Below are 14,764 nucleotides of genomic sequence, written 5' to 3'. Positions count from 1 at the left end.
GGGGAAATAGTGGGGGAGAGGGAGGGAGGCAAACCATGAGAGACTCTTGAATGCTGAGAACAAACTGAGGACTGATGGGGGTGGGGGGGAGGGGAAGGGAGGTGATGGGCATTGAGGAGGGCCCTTGTGGGGATGAGTACTGGATGTTATAAGGAAACCAACTTGACAACAAACTATTAAAAAAATAAATAAAATAAAATGTCATGTTATAGGGGAGCCTAGATGACTCAGTTGGTCAAGTACCCAACTTTAGCTCAGGTCATGATCTCAGTTGGTGAGACTGAATCCAGTACCGGGCTCTGCACTGACAGCGCAGAACCTGCTTGTGATTCTCTCTCCCTCTCTCTCTCTCTCTCTCTCTCTCTCTGCCCCTCCCCTGCTCATGCTGTGTGTCTCTGTCTCAAAATCAATAAATAAACTTTAAAAAATTTTTTTAAAATGCCATTTAATAGATCAAGGCACAAAGGAACAAAACTTTAAATACTGTAGAAATACAACCAAGGAGGATATTGTGAGCCCATTCAGAGACATCCTAAGTTGGAGGAAATACAACCAATTCATCTTCAAACTAACACAACTCATCTTCCTAAAACAGTCCTCTCTCCTCAAAAATGTTTTTTGGCTCTTCTGGCACACAAATCAAACTCCAACTCTTTCAATCCAACATTCAAGGTCTTACCCAGTTTGATCCTCTTTGACTCTTATCTCTCACTATATCCTCTCCTAATCTCAACATACACACACACACACACACACACACACACAGACATTTCATTGTTTAATAACATCCCCTATCCTTCTACCTCTGTATCTTCAAGCTCTTCCTCCTGCCTTGAATTCTCTTCTGCTATATAACCTCCTATTCCAAATCTTGCCCAGCTTTCAAAATTTGGCTCCAATGCCACTTATTCTAAGAAGCTGTCTGAAATCTATGCCCAGGGATGCTTAGGGTGTCTCAGTTGGGTGGCTCAGTTGATTAAGCATCCAACTCTTGGTTTCAGCTCAGGTCGTGATCTTAGTTTGTGAGATCAAGTCCCATATTGGGCTCTGTGCTGTCAGCACAGACGCTTGGGGTATTCTCTCTCTCTTTCTCTCTCTGCACCTCCCCTGTTCGCTCACTCGCTCTCGCTCTCTCTCTTTCTCTCTCTATCTCAACATAAATAAACTTAAAAAAATTTTTTTAATCTACCCCCAAAGTAATATCTCCCTTTCCCACACTATCATAACACTTGATGTGTAATAGAACTTAATACCATCTGCTTTATAGCGTAATTATTTAAACATGTCTATCACCACTCTTTTCTTCTTTGTATTCCGTCATTGACTAATACAAAGCAGAAATTAAATAGTTGTTGAATTAAACTGAAAGATTCTGATTATTCAGTCTAGTGTACAACACAGCACCTAAATATGTCAGACACTCAATAAATGTTCACCAAATAAATAAATATATTAATTCTTAGTCCAGTAAGTCCCATTCAGAGCAAGAAAATAATTATCTATATTTTTAAAACATCATTTGCAGCAAGAATTAAGTATTTACAGTAATAAGAAACTTACCAGAGTAAATCTGAATCCTTTGGAAGAGGGCTGAAGTGTTAATTTTATACATGCAGGAAGCAGGCTCAAAAATGTAAAACAAATGCTAAAAAATGAATAAAAATAAGACATTTGTTTTCTTGGTGGTGGTATCTAATTAAAATAAGGAAATATATTTTAATATAAGGATCACATTACTTATCAACTTAAGTTGATTTAAAACTAAAGTTTATTTTTATTTACTAAAACTGAAATTTAAGACCAAATTTAACCTAATGCTTATGTTATTTAGAGAAAAGATACAAAAACAGATAGCTAAAAGTCAATTATCAAACACTCAAGAAAACACAACCAGGTATAAAGGGACAATATATAACACAAACGATCATAACACTTTACTCGCAAGAGAATCTCTCTGGCCCTCTTCTCACAAAAGTTAATTACCTGATTTTCAAGCCCATGATAAATCAGAAAGAACAAGTTAGAAAGGGAGTGGGCAGCTGCCAGAGCTTCCCCTAGTGATGGCTGATGAGCAAGGAGGAAAAGGAACACAAGCAGAGCCATCTGGAGCCATTTAGTACCATGGCAAACAGCTTTTGCAAGCCCTGAAGACAAGTATTACAACACAATACAATAACTGATTTTCCCACCATTAGTGGGTTTATGGTGTGTCAACTCGGATTAGCTGAACCACAGATCCCTGAATTCTCTCTCTAGTATGGTTCCCCCTACAGTGGGTTACAGGGGATAAAACAAGTGGAGGACAGAGGGAAGCAGCACCCGTTCTGCAGCATATGCACACATACACATTCTCCTAGTTATTCGAACACTAATCCTGGTGCTTCTGGAAAGAGATTTTGCAGATGTAATGAAAGTCCCTATTCAGTTTAAGATTCTTGAGTGGCCTGACTTAATCAGTTGGAAGACTTTATTAGTTTTTTTTTTTAATGTTTATTTATTTATTTTGAGAGGGAGAGAGAGCAGGGAGGGGCAGAGAGAGAGGGAGAACGAATCCCAAGCAGGCTCCACACGTAGTGTGGAGCCCTACATGGGGCTTGATCTCACAACCATGAGATCATGACCTGAGCTGAAATCAAGAGTTGGATACTTAACCGAATGAGCCACCCAGGTGCCTCTGGAAGATTTTTAAATGACAGCTTAGGCCGAGGGCACCTGGGTGACTCAGTCAGTTAAGCATCAGACTTCAGCTCAGGTCATGATCTCAAAGTTCGTGGGTTCAAGCTCCATATCCAGCTCTGTACTGAAGGATTCTGTGGAGCCTGCTTCAGATTCTGTGTCTCCCTCTGTCTCTCTGCCCCTCCTCTGCTTGTGGTCTCCCTCTCTCAAAAATAAGTAAATGAACACTTAAAAAAAAAAAAAGAAAAAAAAGAGGGCTTAGGCCTTCCCTAAACTCAGATTCCAAAGAGCAATCAGCTCTGAATTGCTCTTCCTTCCCCTTAGATATTCCTTCCTGCCTTGTGGACTTCCACACTCTTCAGTCAAATCCCACAACTGTATAAACCAAATCCTTGTAATCAATTCACATGCACCCACGCACCTCCTTACTGATTCTTCTCTGGTTGAACGCGGATTGATACACCACTGAAAATCATGACTCTTTAAGACAATGTTTAATCCTATTTAGTAGATTTTGTTTAAGGGGGAGGGGAATAGGTAACAATTCAGAAAGATTATCACATAAAATTTTTCAAACAAAAGTTTTGTTGTATAGAGGGTTAGGTTTATGTTATATGAAAAATTCACTAATGAAAAACATCTCATTCCCTAATGATGTGTGAGAAATGAGTTATTACCATAACACTTTTAGAGAGACGCTTACATAACATTAAATACAAACTTTTTATCTCTTACCTGATTATTATCTGGAAGTGAGGTGGCAAAATATCCTTGATCTTCAAAAAGATACTGAAGCTGCACCAAATATTGGCTACTTTATCCTGAAAAGAGATTTAAGTTTTACATTCTGATATAATTGAAAGAAATATTCAACTCTACGAGGTACAGCCCATAATCTAAACTTTTGAGACTTCACACTCTTGTTCACAATTTTATAACTAAGTTGATTAAACTTTCCATGGAACACATACACACAATTTTTCATTTTTTGCAATGCAAACTGACCTCTATCACTAGCCAACCATAATCTAGACATTACCAAGAAATGCTTCATTTTTCAAATAACAGCCCACCAGCCCTAAATACTGAAGTTATTCATCTTTGGAAATTTTTCTAGGAAATCTTATTTTTTTCCTAATTGGCAGAACATATACTTTTGACCCATTTTATCACATAACTGAAATAATCTCAACTATAACCTACTAGCAACTAACAATGACAAGAATTAATTGCTAATAAATCAAAGCATTTAAAGACATTAGCAGTTGTGGTAGGATCACTTTCAAAATTAAATTTGTAACTACAGCTCTCTGCTTGTGAAACCCATCCTCTACACAGCTGCTTAACGCACAGCTGTGTAAGCATAACATCAAGAAAGTAACCATCACTGACAACTGTACCATCCTCCTTCCCTCTGTCAGATCAAAGAAAATACTCTTCAGATTTTGAGGACAATAAGTGAATGGAGGTGACCAGCAATACCATCAAACATGTATGATACTCATTTTTATAATTATCATGATAAATACTATTTCTGAAATGGAAAGCAGGGCAAATAACCAAGCAGCTTAGATGGAGAATTAAACTTTTCTTTAAATAGGCTTTAAAGTTAGGGGTGCCTGGGTGGCTCAGTTGGTTAAGCGTCCGACTTCAGCTCAGGTCATGATCTCACAGTTCGTGGGGTCTAGCCCCGCGTTGGGCTCTGTGCTGACAGCTAGTTCAGAGCTGGAGCCTGTTTCAGATTCTGTATCTCCCTCTCTCTCTCTGACCCTCCCCTGCTCACGCTGTCTCTCTCTCTCTCTCTCTCAGAAATAAATTTTTTAAAAAACATTAAAAAATATTTTTTTAAATAAGCTTTAAGGTTAGAGGAAATATAAAGAAGCTAGGAACGCAATTTTCAAAATTCAAACCACAGCTCTGCCATGTATAAGCTACATGAATCTCTGACCTCAGTTTTCTAAATTTTTTTAATCTTTATTTTTGAGAGAGAAAGAGAGCACACGAGCAGGGGAGGGGCAGAGAAAGAGGGAAACACAGAATCCAAAGCAGGCTCTAGGCTCTGAGCTGTCAACTCACAAGCCCCAAGATCATGACCTGAGTCAGTCGGACGCTTAACGGACTACTCCACCCAGATGCCCCATATGACCTCAGTTTTCTCATCTATAAAGTGGATACAATAGCTCCCTCAGTCAGAGCTATTATAAAAATCAAATAAAACCACATGTGAAGTATGTGGCACCTAGTAAGAGTGGTGACAAGAAGAGTGATTATTTGTGATTATCAGTATCAGAAGCAGCAGCATCCCCATACAACTTGACTTGTATCAACATACAAGTCGCACATTCCTGTTCTATCACAACACCAAACTCTATCTCTTTCAAAGTGCTGGTTCCATCCTTCGTATAGATCCACTGAAAGATAATATAGAGCAATGTATATATTCAAAAATTAGAAAGATATACTTTTCTAATTCTTTTTAAAAGAAATGTTTATCAAAAACAAATTATCTCTAAATATGTTGTCTCTAACTTTATTAAAAAGCCTTTTTGTTTCAGAAAAATGGTTTGTTTAATTTAATTACTAAATCTAAATCATCAAATTATCCATGTAATAAAAGTTTAACAAGAGTGATTAAGCTAGCATTAAATGAAATGAAATGAAAGATTCTCATTAAAAATTACTATGAATGAAGGTTATATAAGGAATTATGAGATCCTGCTGAAACAAACATGATTATTAGTTTAATAAATAATTTCCTAAGACTAAAAAGAGAATAGAAACCAAAAAATTACAAATTACCTCTCATGCTGTCTTTCACTATGGATCCTATTTCATTATAAAAATAAATAACTGAATTATGGATTTCATAGTGGCAATAAATATCTGTTTATTTAATGTACTAGAAAATGCTAGCTGAACTAGATTATATACTGGATTAAATAACTGGCAAGGAATGACTTGCCAGTGCAGCTGAAGTTACTATTCCTTGTGTGTCTTCTACATGAAATCCCCAGGGGTCACAGCACATGTAGTGAAACAAGAAAAGAGTGAGAAGGAAATTTTGGGATTTTTTAAAAATGTTTATTTATTTGGTGGGGGGGGGTGGACAGAGAGGGAGACAGAAGACCCAAAGTGGGCTCTGCACTGACAGCAGACAGCCTGATGCAGAGGTCAAACTTATGAACCACAAGATCATGACTTGAGCCAAAGTCGGACACTCAATGGACTGAGCCACCCAGGTGACCCAGTGAGAAGAAAGGTTTTTTTTGTTTGTTTATATGTTGATTTACTCTGTGGGGTGGGGGGGGGGAGGATGGTGCAGAGAGATAGGGACAGAGAGAGAATCCCAAGCAGGCTCTGCATAGCGCCAAGCCTGACACAGGGCTGGAATTCATGAACTGTAAAGTCATGACCTGGGCCAAAATCAAGAGTTGGGCTCAACTAACTGGGCTCAACTGGCTAAGCCACCCAGGTGCCCTAAGAAGAAAGTTTTTAAACATACCTCAAATAATCCACGATCAACTGGGAAGAGTCTTCTTAGAACTTGCAGTGCTTGCTCCCTTTCTGTACAGAATGGCAGCCAGCAGAGAATGAAGGAAGCCACAACTGTACAAGCTAGCTTAATTAACAAAACAAACCTAGAATAAAAACAAAGGTAACCAGTAGACAAGGAAAGGTTAATAATTCTAAGAAATCAGTCTTAGTCTCACTAATGATGACAAATACAAATGCATAGTAATAATAAATCTATGGTACTAAAAAAGGTTTAATATGGGAGTCCAATCAAATCAGAGTTAAGCAATTCACAATTATTAAGATGTATACCTCTCTAACAAAAAGACTATCACCATCTTAATTAACATTTAACTTAGATGCCTTTCCAATGCAGTCATGAAGAAAAATGTCAAATTAGGATGTGTTTATAAGAAATATAAAATGTAATATGCTCTAAATGGAAAAAATCCTACAGCAATGCTCTAACATGCCAATCCACATTACCTCCAGTAAATTTACATTGATCGAAATATTTCTCTAGTTAGGAAGATTTAAAATAAAATAATATAGAACATGATTTAATCTCTCTTCCAACTCACCTCACAGCCAACACATTAATTAGAAGTCACCTAAAGGTAAAATGAAAGACCACCTTCTCCCTAGTAAGTATGCCAAATAAATCCTCTGAAGTAATTTTTAAAATTCTGTAGTGTAAAAGCCACTCACCCCTTTCCTTTCAGGCCTTTTTTAAAACACTTGCCAAGTAAAAAGCAAAAAAATGGCAAAGAGTGGTAAAGTTCCATCTGTTTATAATTTATAGCTAAGCAAAATGCCAATGAGCCTAGCAGGTCCCAGTCACAAGATACTCCAAGAACACCCCACAAAGCAAAGCCAAGACTCACGGAATTATATATGTTCCTGCGTCAAGGAAATTATCTCAATAATTAAAAGAAATAGATCATGCATTTTATAGAACAGATTTCTTATGTGACTTTTCACTAATATATACAGTGAAAGCTATTTCTAAACAGAAATTCAAAGTATTGAAATGATAAACTAATTTGAAGTTGTATATAATGGCCTCAAATATATTAAATCAACTGCTAATTAGAGCAACGGATTTGTTCAGATTTAAAAGATCACTAAGTAGTTAACACATAGCATTGTTTCTACTAGACTATTTCACACTATTATAACATACCAAAATCTAAACAGTGCTCCAAAGTAAAACACACTGATATCACTATACTTCTTCTATAATATGCATCAATATAGTAACTTAAAATACGTCCTTAATCAGAAACTAATAACCTTATTATAGTAAAACAACATTACAATTAGAATTTTCAGCTTAAATGTAGCTGTACACTCATGTTTGCCCTCCTCTCCTTCCCAAGATCCCCTTACAATGATAGGAAATTTTTTAAGTAAATATTCACAGCTGTAAAGAGAAGAGGAAGCTAGGTTACAACACATAAAGATTTCAACACACTTCTTGAAGACAGAAAGGACACAGAAGCAATATCAAATAAAATAGGATGGAAGAAGCCAGAGCTTAGAAAATGCATAGAGGAGCCCCAAGCAAGCAAGAAGCCAATCTACTCTGCAAGCCCCTAGAAAACTCAGGAAACACCATGTAGGTTAGGGTGCTTAAGTAACTTCTTGAAAAGAAAACAGGAAGGATTAGGTGAAAATGCCTAGATGGAGAAGTCAAATGCCATCTTACTCCTGTGCAGAGATTATCTGCAACCAAATATTTACTGCCACTACCCCATTCCCCAACCCAGGCAACAGAAAGAATATGTCTCCAAAGAAGTGGAATCAACTATAAACACTAAATTCACTAGGGCAGAAGTTAACACTGCAGTGCCAAACCTCCACATTCTTATACTTAAGGATCCCAAAAGTGTACTGGCCAGGTCCTTGTGCACTTACCCTACAGTGGGCCAAATACAGAGAACTCACATGCAGCTTTCTTTTCTGTCTTATTCTTAAATAAGAATAGATACACTAGGATAAGACAGACATTTAAGAAAAATCTATGACAAAATGAAAAGGCAGAAAAAAAAAAAACTGACCCTAGAAGACTGGACATAATTAAGGGAATAATAAAAAAAAAGAGTAAATTCCTATTTCAGATAGGATTAACAAAGCAAAAGAAATTTAACAAGCATTAGAGATAAAGTCAAGTTAATCCAAATCATAAAACAAAAGACAAAGAAATGGTCAACACAGAGATGAAAGCTCTAACATCTGTCTAATAAGCTCAAGAAAGAGTGAAGTGAGAAAATCATCAAACATGAGAATTTCCCAGAACTCAAGACCATGAGTCTTCAAAACAAATGATGCATAAAGTATCCAAAATAATTGTCACAAATACCTATGCCTCAATAAATCACTGTTAAATTTCAGAGCCCAAAAATGTAAAAAAATAGTTAAAAGAGTAGCAACAGCAGCAAAAACAGACAATAGCAGCAATAAGTACTCATGGAGCTTAGTATCTTCCAGGTACTGTTTTAAATGCTATAAATAATAAAATCCATTTAATTCTCAAAACAAGCACACAAAGTATGGTGTCTGGCTGGTGCAGTCAGAAGAGCATGCAACTTCCGATGAGATCAGAGTCATGAGTTCCAGCCCCATATTGAGTGTAGAGATTACTTAAGTAAGTAAGTAAGTAAATAGAAAGACAGACAGACAGATAGATAAAAAGCATACAAAGTAAGAGTAATTATTATCCCCATTTAATAAATGAGGAAAGTAAAATACATAGTAGTTAAAACAGTATCCCCATAAAATTACATAAACCCAAAAGCTTCAAGAGTTTGATTTTAATCACAGAGAAGACACAAATTCATCAGAACGGTTAAAATGAAAATGACCAACAATTGGTGAAGATGAGCACATGGAACACTTACGTCATTTCTAATGAGAGTATTAATTGGTATACCATGCTTAAAAACCATTCAGGAATATTTAAAATTAGTCATGTGCATACCCTATAACTCTGCAATTTCTCTCAGAAAAAATATATTTATATGTATACGAAGAGACTTTACAAGACTATTCGTAGAAGCAAATCATCAGAGCCACAACCTGGAAACAATCCAAATGTCTATCAGTAACAGAATTATGTGTATTCATTCAATGGAACACAGAGCAATGTAAGTGAACAAACTACAGCTACACACAACTACTTGAAAAACTCACAAACAAAATGTTGAACCAAAAATACCAAACACAAAGGAATACCTATTATGTTGTCTCTTTTAAATGAAGTCCAGAAAAGGGAGAGAACTAAACTTTAGTGTCAGCACTTGATATGTAGCTATCTTCGGGAAAGGAGGGGAGAGAAGTACTTGGGAGCTGTACAAATGCAGATTTTGGATCCTGGCAATGTTCTATTTTTTGACACGGGTAATCGTTTGTCAGTGCACTGAGATACACATTTACATTTTGTGCACTTTTCTATATGAGTGTTACATTCCGAAGTAAATATAGTTTTTTAAATCTTGTAAACAACTTTTTTCTTTTTTTGTTATTCTTTTTTTATTTCAGTATTCTTGATATTATCAGAGTATCAGATGGCCATTATCCCAGAATCAAAAAAAAAAAAAAATTTAAAAACTTAACTGGGAAAGTGGACAGAAAACAAATTCTGATTTAATCTTTTGTAAATCTTTTGACAAATCCACATATTAATTTTGTTAAAACTAAAACAGACTGGCATCAAAAGGAAAAGCTATTAGTCAATCAAGTTACTGTGGTTTCTGTCTTTTTTTCCTTTTGGGACAGATAGGAACAGACAGTAATAGTTAATATATCAGAAGGCAAAAAGGACAGCCATGTCCAGATTTTATCAACTTTCCTCTAAGATTTATTTGAATGTTCCTTACTTTACATATAAAAACTTACACACATAATATCCACATAGCTTTTAATTATTCAGTTTTAGTTCCAGGAAGCTTCCAGTTACCACTATCTGTTAGAGAAACACCTTGGTTTAAAACTCGAAAAACTAGAAGACTGTTTTCTTTTTGTCAGTGTCAGATGATATTTACAAAAGACAGAAGATATGTTACACCTCTTTAGAATTAGGAGAGCATAAGGATACTTGGCACTCTTTTTCCAGGTCTCCAGAAGAGCTCATCAGAGACCAACATTTTGTTCCCAAGCCAAATGTGTATTAAAAAGAAAAAAAAGCAATTCTTTCTTTTTTTTTTTTTTTTTAATTTCTAGGAGAGAGAGAGAGAGAGAGACAGCATGAGCAGGGGAGGGTCAGAGAGAGAGGGAGACACAGACTCTGAAACAGGCTCCAGGCTCTGAGCTGGCAGTCAGCACAGAGCCCGACGCGGGGCTCGAACCCACGAACCGCGAGATCATGGCCTAAGCGAAAGTCGGACGCTTAACCGAGTAAGCCACCCAGGCGCCCCAGCAATTCTACTTTCAATAAATCTGTACTTTACCCTTAAAGTAAAAGTCTGGTGAAAAGATTCTATTATACTATTGTGAAAAACAGTTAAATAATCAAGTATCCTAGCAAATAAGACATTACTGGATGAAAAAACCTTATATACCCTGAGCCTAGATCTCAAAATACACATCTGAGTTCATTTCTAAATTAGTAAAGGATACTGAAAATGTCCATAGTCGATAAGAATAAGGCCTGGATACAGCAATATGCATAATGCATTAGCAATCTGTAAAGAAAAACATTGTGAAATAAGAAAGTCATGTTACTCAAATCAAACAGAGTAAAATTACTGTTTGATGGAACACAACAAATGTTCCCCTCTCACTTTGTCATTTATTAAAATATTCGATTTTTATAAAATAATTCTCCAAACACTGAAGTTTTCATGGAGGTAACATAAGATATACCTCAGTAATAAGGGAAAAAATCACTAACAGGTATTTGTCAGAGAAAGCACTTTTAGACAGACAAATCAAGGAAGTCAATCTAATGATTAACCTGTATAAAATAACCCAAAGGAATATCTGTTAAGTGGGAATAAGACAATATACAGAGACTTTTCAAAATACTTTCCTTCTCACAAACCAACTCAAAATTCAGACTTACCAATAAAGCCATAAATTCAGTATGCTGTATAATCCAGCAGTACACAACTTCTAAATCCCAGGCATCTTATTACTACAATTGAACATTGCAATTACTAGTCTAAGGTAAGTTTAATTAACAAAAGAATCACCATTCCATAGTAGCCTATCCCCCAAAGCATGGCTTCTGTAAGTTCTATACTTTAAGAGTGAAGCTAACAAAACATTTCAGAGATGAAATGTCAGGTTACTTTAAAACTTACCTTTTTCTTAGTTGAGATTTCTTTTAAACAACAACTGTATAAAACCACTGCTGGTATGTAAATCAGCAAGTCAGCAATTAACACTGAAAAACCAAGCAAATCATTTTAAATATGGGTCTGTCAGGATTTACAATAACCTACGAAGTGCCATGCTCTACCCCCTCTAAATTTGGGAATTCTGTTAACAGGAGGCTCTCGCCCACTCTGGACAAAGACTTTACACAGCTTGCCCTGTCCATTCTCTTCACCTGTACCTAATTTCAATTGTTATGATCCCACAAATATAATTAAAAGTTTCTTCATTTTCTCTAATAAATTCACACATTAAATCAATTAGATGTATCCAAAATTAATTCCCTCTTTGCTCTGACTTAGACTTAAATATTAAGGATACTCAAAGCAAAGGAAAATATTTTTTTGCCAGTATCTGTATACTCCAAATTTTCTGATGTGAAATATACTTCAAATGAGGCAATTCATACATGAATCATTTTTAAATGTTAATATTTATAAAAACTACATAAACTTTTACTAACTAATGCATATAAAGAGTTTCACAGACCCAGGTAAAGAGGAAACTGAAAAAAAAAAACAGTTAAACAATTCATAATTTGGAATGTTCAGTTCCTTCAGAACAAAATAATACATTAAGTTCTTCAACAGTATAACATAGCTATCCAACAAGCCTATTTTTTTCTTGTTCCACACTAAATAATGGTGTCCAGAATAAGGTAAATGATAGTAAACTGTCAGTTTTAGAAGCATGCAATCTATTTTCAGCTCCAGATGCCACATTTAAGATGACACTGACAAAATGGAACATATTCAAAGGAGCATAACCAGAGGCCTCAAACCATAATCACATTCAACAAGCTGGCCATCTAAGAAATAGCTAATGTATCTAAGAATATTTAACCTGGAGAAGAGGTGACTTCAAATGTCTGTAAGGTGTTAGGTATACAAAGGATCAGACTTGTTCTATGTAGCCCAAGGAAACAGAACCCAAAGTGACAAGTGGTGGTTCAACATAAAAAGGAAATGTTTAATGACTGGGGTCCTCTGAAAATACAACAGACTGTTTCTAAAGGTTGTGAGTTCCCAGATATAGGTGTTAGTTCAGAAGCTAAATAATCCTCCAGTGAGTATGCAGTTCAGAGAGGATTAAAGCACTGTGGGGAAAGGAAAGTGGTATAGCAGAGGGAAAGACAGGCAAGACAGATTATCTCTTGGGCCTCCGATTTCATGAGTGGATGAATGATAAAGAGAACAAACCCTGACTAAATTCAGACTAATTAAGAAAAAGGTCAAGACAGAGCACTAAAGTCTCAGTCATGTAAAGCTCTTAAAGAAATCTAATTTTATTACTTTCAAGCTCTTAGAACAGCACAAAATAAATGCTCAATACATATCTGTTGAATGGATTATTTAATTTAGCAAAAATGAACAGCAATGCAATGTGTAAGATACAACCAAAAGGTTTACTTTAAGAAAAAGGTGAGGGGTGCCTAGGTGGCTCAGTCAGTTAAGAATCAGTCCAACTCTTAATTTCGGCTCAGGTCATGATCTCATGACTTGTGAGTCAAAGCCCTATGTCAGGCTCTGCGCTGACAACACAGAGCCTGCTTGGGACTCTGTCTCCCTGTCACTCTCTCTGCCCCTCCTCTGCTCACCTCTCTCTCAAAAATAAACGAACGAACGAACGAATGAAAGAAAGAAAGAAGGTGAAAGAGATTTGGAATGAAGATATTACTCCAGCAGCTAAACAACTAAAACTTCAATTTATGGCTATCTCACCTCAGGTCACCTATTCGCATCACTCAACTGTGCCTCTACGTCCTCAGATGAAAGGATAATAATAGTATTTAGCTCATTTGGGTTTTGAAAGAATTGAGATAATTATAAATGTAAAGCAACCAGAATTATTTCTATTCTCGTTTTTCAGCTTACAAATACATCTGATCATGTATTATACATATATATGTATACATACAGATACACAACATTAAGTCAGTAGGAATAATAGAATTTTTTATCAGTTTGTTCAAAAAAATTTTTTTAATGTTTTATTTATTTCTGAGAGAGAGGGAGAGAGAGAGCGAGCAGGGGAGGGTCAGAGAGAGAGGGAGACACAGAATCGGAAAGGGGCTCCAGGCTCTGAGCTGGCTGTCAGCACACAGCCCGACGCGGGGCTCGAACCCACAAACAGTGAGATCATGACCTGAGCTGAAGCCAGACACTTAACTGACTGAGCCACCCAGGCGCCCCTCAAACTTTTTTTTTTTTTTTTTTAAATATTTTTATTTATTTCTAGGAGAGAGACAGCGTGAGCAGGGGAGGGTCAGAGAGAGAGGGAGTCACAGACTCTGAAACAGGCTCCAGGCTCTGAGCTGGCAGTCAGCACAGAGCCCGACGCGGGGCTCAAACCCACGAACCGTGAGATCATGACCCAAGCGAAAGTCGGACGCTCAACCGACTAAGCCACCCAGGCGCCCCCCCTCAAACTTTTTTTAAAAATCAAAATTTGTTTTGAAAATTAACACCTATTGCTCTTTTACCTGTAGTACGCATGAAGAGCTTATGTGCCTGACTTTCATATCCACGTGATGTATGGAGAGCAATCCAGTCTGGATTTATAAACTTTGCCCTGAAAATCAAAGCATTATGTAACATATACAGTATTATTCATCCCTTTTAGCCATAAGAATATCTGAGGACATATGATTCTATTTCAAGTAGTCATTGCTCTTATGCTTTACTCTTTTTATTTAATCATGTGAAACTGACTTAAGCTGTAACACAGGGTCTACCTCACTCACCTTCCAACAAAACCCTGTAACATGTCACGAAAATCCCTACCTTCACAATTCTTTCAGTATAAAAACAATCTGATGTGTCACATTTCACTTATTAAACACATACTTTGTAAAGGACAAATGGTGGTATTGACCAAAGGATCATGTTTTATAGTTTATAATCTTCTCAGTTATCATAACAATCAGCAATAAATAGCTACTAATTATAAATCATAGCATTAAACTAAATATAATTGTTAAAGACAAATCAAATTTTCAACCATATTATGTTACTCTGAACACTATAAAGTATAACTCATTATCATAAACTTTAGGGACTTATTTTTAATCTAGGAAGCTAATTTTAGAAAACATGAATGGAGTAAAAAATAATAAAACAAATTAAGATTTTAGTTTGGAAAGTAATATGAACAAGTTCCTCAAATTTTTGCTAGCACACTTCAAGTCTGAGCAAAATGG

General features: G+C 36.2%; 2 protein-coding genes across 3 annotated transcripts in view; one reads left to right on the top strand and one right to left on the bottom strand.

The window, feature by feature from the left end:
- ALG6 (ALG6 alpha-1,3-glucosyltransferase) overlaps positions 1-14,764 on the bottom strand; it is a 61,895-nt gene that overhangs the window by 16,060 nt on the left and 31,071 nt on the right. The window contains exons 5-11 of the mRNA XM_039233427.1: positions 14,048-14,136; positions 11,493-11,575; positions 10,807-10,871; positions 6,898-7,083; positions 6,179-6,314; positions 3,412-3,497; positions 1,561-1,645 (exon numbers count right to left, since the gene is read on the bottom strand). Coding sequence (XP_039089358.1) covers positions 1,561-1,645; positions 3,412-3,497; positions 6,179-6,314; positions 6,898-7,083; positions 10,807-10,871; positions 11,493-11,575; positions 14,048-14,136 — 730 coding nt within the window. The remainder of the gene's footprint in view (positions 1-1,560; positions 1,646-3,411; positions 3,498-6,178; positions 6,315-6,897; positions 7,084-10,806; positions 10,872-11,492; positions 11,576-14,047; positions 14,137-14,764) is intronic.
- The window catches only part of LOC120232615 (integrin subunit beta 3 binding protein), a 99,153-nt gene that overhangs the window by 82,818 nt on the left and 1,571 nt on the right, over positions 1-14,764 (top strand). Inside the window, exons 11-13 of one of the 2 annotated variants that reach the window (XR_005528607.1) lie at positions 4,098-4,168; positions 4,408-4,410; positions 8,586-8,597. The gene's annotated coding sequence lies outside the window, so the exon portion shown is untranslated. Of the gene's footprint in view, positions 1-4,097; positions 4,169-4,407; positions 4,411-8,585; positions 8,598-14,764 lie in introns of those variants that run through there. The other variant, XR_005528609.1, reaches the window with a different exon arrangement.

This window comes from Hyaena hyaena, unplaced genomic scaffold (genome assembly GCF_003009895.1).
Source record: "Hyaena hyaena isolate Hyena2069 unplaced genomic scaffold, ASM300989v1 scaffold_75, whole genome shotgun sequence".
Classification (NCBI taxonomy): domain Eukaryota; kingdom Metazoa; phylum Chordata; class Mammalia; order Carnivora; family Hyaenidae; genus Hyaena; species Hyaena hyaena.
This window is presented reverse-complemented; position numbering and strand designations above follow the sequence as displayed.